An 8,946-nucleotide genomic window follows, 5' to 3' on the forward strand; every position below is an offset into this window, starting at 1 on the left:
AAAGGGCGAAAAGCTTAGTTTGTACAGTATATTGTGTTGCCCTATGAATAAATTTTTGTATTGCTGCAACCTGCATTGTATATCTGGTCAGACAGGTCAACAACTAAAATGGACTGGGGGTCAGTGTGGAAAGGAGGGGGGCACCAAGATGGGTCAGTGCTTAGGGCGCCAGCGAGCCTTCATCCGTCCCTGCCCACAAGGCACATTTTAGGGCAGGGGTATGAGCAACCTGCATCTGGAGAACAACACGTGGGGAAGGGTTCAACTCCCTGTTCCTCCAGTGCCATGGCCTTGATAGGGATGTGTACCTAACCCCCCCCCCCTGGCATTTTTCAAATCTGGATTTCAGGAAGGGTTACATAAGAACATAACAGAGACACCAGTGTTTGATCAGGCCAAAGGCCCATCCAGTCCAACACTCTGTATCACACAGTGGCCAGAAATACCAGGTGCCATCAGGAGGTCCACCAGTGGGGCCAGGACATTAGAAGCCCTCCCACTGTTGACCCCCCCAAGCACCAAGTTTGGGTTCCCTGATTACATTTTGTGATTTGGTTTTATTCTGGAATTATTCAGGTTCCATTTTTCACAATGGGGGACTTTGTCCAGAAGGGGCTGTCTTTCAGCTAAATGACTCCAACATCACAGGGGAACTACTGTTTCCCGTGCATTAAAGAACCCCCAAGTTTAAAAAAACTGGACCTAGCCGTCCGATTCTGCGGGCCCCTGAACAAGGTGCCCCCAGCCGTCCGACTCGTCTCCACTGTTTCCTATGGGGGGGGGGGATCCAAAGAAGCCAACAGTCAAACACACAGGAGCACCCACTGCAGAAAGAAACAAAAGTCGGGCTTTCCCTCCCCAGTGGTGACAAAAGAAAAAGAAAACAGGCACAGAAAAAGTTGAAATAATATTCTGAAACGCCAGTACTGAAGCGGTGCTACATGCAGAACTAGAAGGTCTTCCCAGGCAGGCCGCAGAAGCCCAAAGCAGACCAGAGCAACAGCAGTCAGCTTTAGCCCACTCCAAATGATCTAGCTCTGAAATGGAGTCAAGCTGCTTTTACCCTCTTTTGTCCATGCACAGAATATTCCACACGAAGCAGCAAAAACAGTGAAATAACCCCCTCCCCGTGCTCTTTGTGTGTGGGAAATGTGCCAATGGGGGGGGAGGCAGGAGACTTTCTCCCCCCCGCCCCATGGCAGTGTTCCAAGCCTGTTTCAGCCTTCCTTTATTTTTAAAAAGTCATTCCCTGCAGCTGCTGCATGGCTGTGAGAAACCTGAGTTAGGTGTGGGGAACCCGGCCCCATCAAGTCAAAAACTCTCGTGGACATTATGTGAGAATTGTCATGACTGGGCAGACAGCTCAAGTGCTCCCTCTAATGTCTGATCCTGTTGCCTGGGACACCTGAGCCCCCTCCCCCCCCATGCAATGTTCCCTCTAATTCAGGTTCCATTTTTCACAATGGGGGACTTTGTCCAGAAGGGGCTGTCTTTCAGCTAAATGACTCCAACATCACAGGGGAACTACTGTTTCCCGTGCATTAAAGAACCCCCAAGTTTAAAAAAACTGGACCTAGCCGTCCGATTCTGCGGGCCCCTGAACAAGGTGCCCCCAGCCGTCCTACCAGGGAACCCTGAGAAATGAGAGAAAAATAGTCCTGGGAGCTTTAGAACGGTGGCCCCAGATATTCCCAGACATTCCCAATATTTGTAGGATTTTTCAGGAATCGGTATTTGGTGTTCTGGAATCCTGAATACTGTTTCGGCTGACCAGAATATACTTGAAAAATACCAATACGTTATTTTTGGGGGTATATTTTTGGACTAAAAATATCCGGGTACGCATCCCTAGGCCTTGATTTGGTCAACCCTAAACCTCATTTATTCACATTTGCAAAAACTTCAAAAGACCCTTGCGCTGACCCAGCCAGCGTTTAACTGTAGCTAAGTAGAACTGCCACATATCTTTAAGAGCAGTGGCCTCTGGGAATTGGAACCTCCCACTATCTTATTGAATTTGCCTCTTGATCTACAGAATCTGACAAAAATCTAGACTCGCACAAGTACAGATCAGTCCCGTCACTTGAGCTACAAAGTCCGTGATGCCTCTCAGCCCCCACACCCTCCGCGCAGCCCCACCCTGAACCTACCTCGTGCAACGGGACGTTTACCAGCTGCATCAACTCTTTCACTGCCCCTTGGAGCTCCTGGAGCAAGAGGTTCTGGGGGGTGGTCTCCAGATCCTGCTCTGGGGGGACGGGCTCCTCCAAGCTGGCCAGGCTCTGCAGCCACTCCCACTCCTCCCTTGAACAGGAGACAAAAAGGATGAGCTGGCAGAAGAGGAAGAACATGGAAAAACCAATCTAACCCTGGTGCGGGCACACAGCCACCTTGTCCGGCCTTTTTTTTTTTTTTAAGCGCTCTCATGCCGGATACGTATAAATGTTTGAAGCAGGCCTTGGTGCTTAGATGTCAGCAGGGCACTTCACAGATCTGCACAGACGTGTTCCCAGAAATTTTGTTATAAGGAGGCCTAAAGGGTATATTGAATAGGGAGGATATCCGCACAGGACACCCAGAATCTAAATACAAGACGCCTTGTAGGTCTCCAGTCATTTAACTGAATATTTGCAAAACAATGGTTAATTTTAGTGCATGTCAGGCATCCTAGCAGTTCGAAAGCAAGAATTTGCAAGTAGATAAGTAGGGACCACTTTGGTGGGAAGGGAACAGCGTTCCGTGCACCTTGGTGTTTAGTCATGCCGGCCACATGACCACGGAAACGTCTTCGGACAGCGCTGGCTCTTCGGCTTTGAAACGGAGATGAGCACCCCAACCCTAGAGTCGGACTCGACTGGCTTTCGAGCAAGGGAACCTTTACCTTTACAGGCATCCTAGGGCTGCTGCATTCCCTGGACTGAACACTGGAAGACAGGGGTAGGTTTGCTTCTTATTGAGCAACTGCAGGATGCTGCCTGCTTTCTTCTTCCTCTTCTTCTTTCTCTACTTCTTCATCATCATCTTTTTAAAGCTGAACATTTTGGAAAGAGGCTTGGAAAGTCCAAGCTATGGCTCCCAGTGGTGAAATTATTCATTTCTGACATGAAACATAGCCTCTCTCACTTGGAATGAATTAACTTGTATAACCCTCTCCTGAGTGATAGGGATGAAGGCCTCCTTTGGATCAATATTATGCAGCATGGACTTCTCATAAGCCTCATCCTTCTGCTATGGACCCCAGAGACCAATCCACACATCCTGACATCAGAATAAGAACTTGGAAGTTACTCCAGTTTGCAGCATCTAAAGCTGCCAAGCACTATCCTGTCCTACATACAGCCTCAGTCCAACGCGTTTCTCACCTTCTCAGCTAGTTTGCCCATGGATTCTCTCTCTCCTGTGCTTCTCAACTGTGCTCTCTTTGCCGTAGCCACCCTTAAACACAGGTATCTTGAGCTCCTGGCAGTTCCACAACAGGAAGTGCGGAATTTAGGTTAATGGAGTTATCCTGATTGCCTACAAACTAAGGCCTGGTCCAAAAGCCCTACCTGGAGACGTTTGGGTTGTTCCGTATCTTCACGTGGCACAGGATGTTGGGCAACCGTTCGGGCACCAGCACTCGGATCTGGTCAACAGCACTGCAGAGCTTCAGGTAACCCAAGTAGAGACCAGGGGGGAGAGCTTGGCTACTTTTCTGGTGGTAAGCCAGCTTGTCCTGTGGACAGAAAGGGAATGTCTTTCTCTTTCTGTAAATCTTGCTGCAAAAACCTTCCCTCCCTCCCAAATTCACAACACAGCAGTGAGGCTAAGGTAACTAGAAGCTACTGTGAGGAAGACGAAACAGTGGCGGGATACAATACGGAGCCAGCCCAAGTGAACCATTGCTGTGGCTTGATTTAAACGTCTCGTGTAGCTATTTTATCTCCAGCTTCCAGGTTGAAACCAGGGCCAAAAGCCCCAGGAGACAGACTGGCACGGGGCGGGAGGCACCGGAAGCCTTACAAAGGAGGCCGTTGTTGTCAGATATCCAGACCGGTGCTGCAATCTCCAGGAACAGAGACAGCCTTGAACTGGCCCTTTAGTGGTTTGGCCTTTTGCTAATCCTGCCAAAGGCTTTGAATGAGCGGTTTCAATAGCCCCTTGTACAGGTGCTCGAGTGGCTTTTGTTGCTGGAGACACTCGGCTGAGTGAAAGGAAGTGAAAGGAGAGAGAGAAACAACCAGAGAGGTCAAAGCAAGAGAAGGAGAGGCCGGGCACTTGGGGAAGGCAGTCTTTGCCAAGACATGCTGACTGACTGGGAACGCAACTGCAACACGGGAAGAAAGAGGAGCAAAGCCCTGGAAAAGAGCGGAAAGAAGTATGACAACTGTAGAACCCTGTCAAGTGCCATGCACTGTAATAGTGCTCCGCTATAAATGTGAAACAACAAAGGGGGCGCTGCAGAGCTGTCCCACCAGAGAAAGGGCTCACCCTCAGGGCTTGGCTCTAAGAAGCTGTCCTCAACCCCAGAGCTCTGCCTTATGCATAGCAGCGACTATCATGGTGTGACTGTCTTGGACCAGGGCTCTTTTTGTAGAAAAAGCCTAGCGGGAACTCATTAGCATAATAGGCCACACCCAACAGCAGGAACTCATTAGCATATTAGGCCACACCCCCATGTTACCAGAAGTGTGATTATCCAGCCACACCCACCCTTTGCTTGTTATTCTGTTGACCTTGTTTGTTGTCAAAACCCAGGGCCTTTTTTTGTAGCAGGAACTCCTTTGCATGTTAGGCCACACACCCCTAATGTAGCCAATCCTAATGAGTTCCTGCTGTTGGGTGTGGCCTATTATGTTAATGAGTTCCTGCTGGGCGTGGCCAACTTGGGAGCCAGCCGGAACTCCGTCCCTGTGCGTTCCTGCCCAGAAATAGCCCTCGTGAGACCACTGACCTCTCAAGCCTATCTCTGACGGAGATCCCTTTTAACTAGAGAGAGAACCTGGGATCTTTTTGCACTGCACAGCTGGGGATCCTCCTCAATGAGAAAGGAGTCGATCCCAGTGTGAGCACACGGTGCCTTTCATCCCTTGAGGAGAAATGAGAATCAGCCACCTGCAGGGTCATCAGCAGCGTGTCCAGAGCGGTGGGCTCTTCGGGAGAGGAGACGGATTTGCGGCTTGTCTGTAGCTTGGAAAGGGGAACCCAGCGGACACTCTCGAAGGTCTGGTTGCTCTTCACCTCCTTCAGGGTCACAACCAAAATGTTGCCCTGCTTGTCTTTGATGGGCTCAAAAAAGACCTGTCCCAGGTCCTGGATGCCCAGCAGACCCTTCACAGAGGAGGGAAAAGAGACACACGCATGGCAATGGCAGTCTGGTTAGAAACGGCATACCCTGTAAACCCTGCCCAAGAGAGAATCCCTAAAGAGGTCTGGGGCATGCGGGCATCTAGACAGGAGCACGTCTTTGCTCTAAGGGCCACTTAGAGGGCCACCCTGAGGGCTGCCAAGTAGCTACAGATCTTCAAAGAACTATTTGTTTAGAAAAATGTATACACCGCCTTTCCAGAGACCGGCTTGAGGTGGTTTTCAATTGGCTCCTGAATGAATGCAACCATTTTGCTTCAACACGATGGCTGATTACCGTGGCCATCAGGAACAGAGCAGCCTTCTTGCAACTCCATGCTGCACATTAACACAAGCACGCGTTTCGGGTGGTTTGTGGAGGTTGCACGCTGTTTAACTGCAGGTGAAAGGGGCGGCACGTGACGAAGGAGGGATCCTACAGCACGGCCATTCGAAAGGGGCCACCAGAATTCACAACGTCCACCAGTGCCGAACATCCTTTTACAAGGGAAGTGCTGTGCCTTGTATACACGCTCTCCCCTCCCCTCTGGGATCTGTAGCACCTTCGCTCAATGACGGATCCTTTCTGAGCATAAAAGGAGTCTGTTTCAGAAGGCGGCTGATTTTCCTGAGTAGCTGTTGTGCTTCATACATTTGCAACTGAAGCTTTAATTAATTGCACAGGTTAATCAAAGTAAAGTTTGCCAGCCCTGCTACTGGAAACATCAGGTATTCGGGGGGAGGGAGGATCGTGTATACGATCTAATGTAAAATATAGACAAAAAAAACTACTCTGCTCTGAAGATATATACCAAAAGGCAGATAACAGAGTGATCAGATAATGTACTGTAGGCTGGAAAAAAGCAACAAAGGAACGAGCCCCTAGCCAAGTCCACATCTGGGAAATCTCATCCTCTCATACTTCAGCTATCAATCACTATTATTCCAACGGCTTCTTTTTAATAAATACCTCCTCTTATGTTTTCAGTCCCACTGAGCAGCCCAAACTACTCAGTGGATGGCGAGTAACTGGCTGTCCATGCAGTTGCAGCCCCACGTCCAACTATCTTTATGCCCTCCATTGGCTACGTCTGTAGATTCAGGGCAAGCTCCTAACCGGATCCACAAGTGACTTCTGTATGTGACCGGCAACAACTTGGGAACATTTGCCCGTCTTCGGTGGGCTGCTCAGGTTCCTGGAAGAGGCTGGCCCTCCCTTGACGATGACACATTTCCATCAGTGCAGCCAGTAGTCAGAGAAGGTCCCTCAACTGCACAACAGAGGCAACTCGTTCCACAGAAGCGTTTCCCTTACCTGCATCTGTGAGATGGCCAGCAGCATCTTGAAGCGTGTTTGAAGAATGCAGGAGCAGGAGGACTGGGAGACGGTGACGCACTGACGCAGCCAGAGGATTTCATCCCACATGCAAGACACCTGCACAGCAATTGTGCCCGTTAGGTCAGTCTAGGACTCCGATGACTCTCTAGCCCAGCCAAGTAACCTGAATTGCAGCATCTTTTGAAACAAGGAGAGCAAATGCTTTGCACCCTTGTTGGCATCTCATCCTTTTTGGCAAGTGTGCCCCTAAAAAGGCTTTGCCAGGAGTTCCTACAGAGGCTCGCTCACTCTCTGAATTTCAGGTTTTTTGACAACTCTGAGATTTTTTCACACCAAAGGAGGAGCTTACACTCCTTATGCTTTGAAGGTTCTTTGGGGTAAGACAATACAAACTGGCACTTCTAGGCTTCTCTAGTACTGCCCTTTTACACCTTGGATTTTAAGGAGCCAAAGCTGTTGTCAAACAAAGATTATGGGACACTTCTCTCCAAATGGACCGAGCACGAGCCTCACACTTTTAGTGGTGAGAAATAAAAACCTAGTTTGCTCCATCCAGTTACCTTTATTAGTTAGAACTTTCAAAGCACTGCAGAACTTTCGCTTTAGTACGATTAAATGTTCTCCCACCTGCCCTCCTGCAAGGGAGGTATGCTCAAGGGCTCTTTTTGTAGCAGGTACTCCTTTGCATATTAAGCGACACACCCATAATGTAGCCAATCCTCCAAGAGCTTACAGTAGCTCCTGTAAGAAGAGCTCTGTAAGCTCTTGGAGGATTGGCTACACTAGGGGGTGTGGCCTAATATGCAAATGAGCTCCTGATACAAAAAGAGCCCCCACACGCAAGCCGACTTTGTCCTTGTAATTCTGGACAGGTCGAGACAACTGAGCACGTTCTTTTATCTTGTCGATTTTATCACGAGATTCGTTCTAAACGTATTATGCCAATAATCGTCGCCTACCGAGGCAGGTCTAATCAGTTTTATTCTACTCTTCTTTTAGCTGATATCTGTAACAAAACTACTGATAAGGTAGCAAGATTTTGTGCTATGGCTATCCTAATCAGACAGAAGACTATTACTTCTTAGGAAATTTTAAAATCCACGTTGTTTTAACTAATTTTTTTACCTGTACCAACTGTTTGGCTGTATTTCGCAGTTAACTACATGTAACATTTTAAGGTATTTGCTGATCTTTGATCGTAATAAATCAAATTGAACTGAACTGACAACAAGGTAGCGAATTAATCTGATGTAACTTCAAGAGTAGATGATTCACTGGGCTACAAGGACAGATATATTTATATTTAAATTGAGAGACTGCTTTCCCACTGAGAGACGTTAAAAAGTGTTGTGTGTGTGTTGGCGAAAAAAGGAAATTTGATGCTAGAGTTTATCAGGAAAAGGTCTGCAAACAGAACTTCTGGGATCATAATGCCTTTATAGAAATCTATGGCGTGGACATGTTAGAAGCATTGTGTACAGTTGCTCCATCTTTTAAAGACTATGTCAGAGCTGAAAAGAATGTAGAAAAGGACAACCAAAATGATCAATAGGTTGGAGTGCCTTCCCTAGGCAGAAAGGCAAAATCAGCTTTAATTCAGTGAAAAAGAAAACGTAGATGGGGCGGAATGTGCAATAAGAGGTTATAAAACGATGCCTGGTGTGGTGAAGGTAGGTACAGAGAGCTTTCCCTCCCTCTCCCATAATACGAGGACTCAGAATCACCCAGTGATATCAATTGGCAATAGATTCAAGACAGGTGAAAGGAAGTACTTATTCACACAATGTCTAATTCACTAAGGGAATCCCACCAGTTCACAAGGTATAGTGATGGCCAATGGCTTTAGATGTCTTTAAAGGAAAATGAGACACATTCATGGAGGATAGACTGGCCAAGGTAAATACATAAGAACATAAGAGACGCCAATGTTGGATCAGGCCAAAGGCCCATCCAGCCCAACACTCTGCATCACACAGTGGACAGAAATACCAGTGCCATCAGGAGGTCCAGGGCTCATTTCGTAGAAAAAGAGGTGCAGGAGCTCATTAGCATATCTCCTTAGCATAACTCATTTGTATATGCCACGCCCCCTGACATCACTGGAAGTGTGTCAGAAGGCAACACCTACAGCTCAGGCTCCACTGGACTGTTTTGGATTGCCAGCTATTGGGGGGGGGGGGACACGTGCAGATCTGTCCTCGCAGAGGGGGGGGAGCTTGTACCTGAATGAAACTTGCCCTTTAAAGGTGCCACTGGACTGTTTTGGACCGGGGAGGCCGGGG

At 48.2% G+C, this 8,946-nt stretch overlaps 1 protein-coding gene across 1 annotated transcript in view; it reads right to left on the reverse strand.

Annotated features, from left to right (window-relative positions):
* LOC107105656 (ankyrin repeat and fibronectin type-III domain-containing protein 1-like) overlaps window positions 1-8,946 on the reverse strand; it is a 50,917-nt gene that overhangs the window by 14,911 nt on the left and 27,060 nt on the right. Inside the window, exons 10-13 of the mRNA XM_015405656.1 lie at window positions 6,641-6,760; window positions 5,095-5,310; window positions 3,549-3,715; window positions 2,151-2,304 (exon numbers count right to left, since the gene is read on the reverse strand). Coding sequence (XP_015261142.1) covers window positions 2,151-2,304; window positions 3,549-3,715; window positions 5,095-5,310; window positions 6,641-6,760 — 657 coding nt within the window. The remainder of the gene's footprint in view (window positions 1-2,150; window positions 2,305-3,548; window positions 3,716-5,094; window positions 5,311-6,640; window positions 6,761-8,946) is intronic.

The sequence above is a fragment of the Gekko japonicus genome, unplaced genomic scaffold (assembly GCF_001447785.1).
Source record: "Gekko japonicus isolate JY-2015 unplaced genomic scaffold, Gekko_japonicus_V1.1 scaffold1192, whole genome shotgun sequence".
NCBI lineage: Eukaryota > Metazoa > Chordata > Lepidosauria > Squamata > Gekkonidae > Gekko > Gekko japonicus.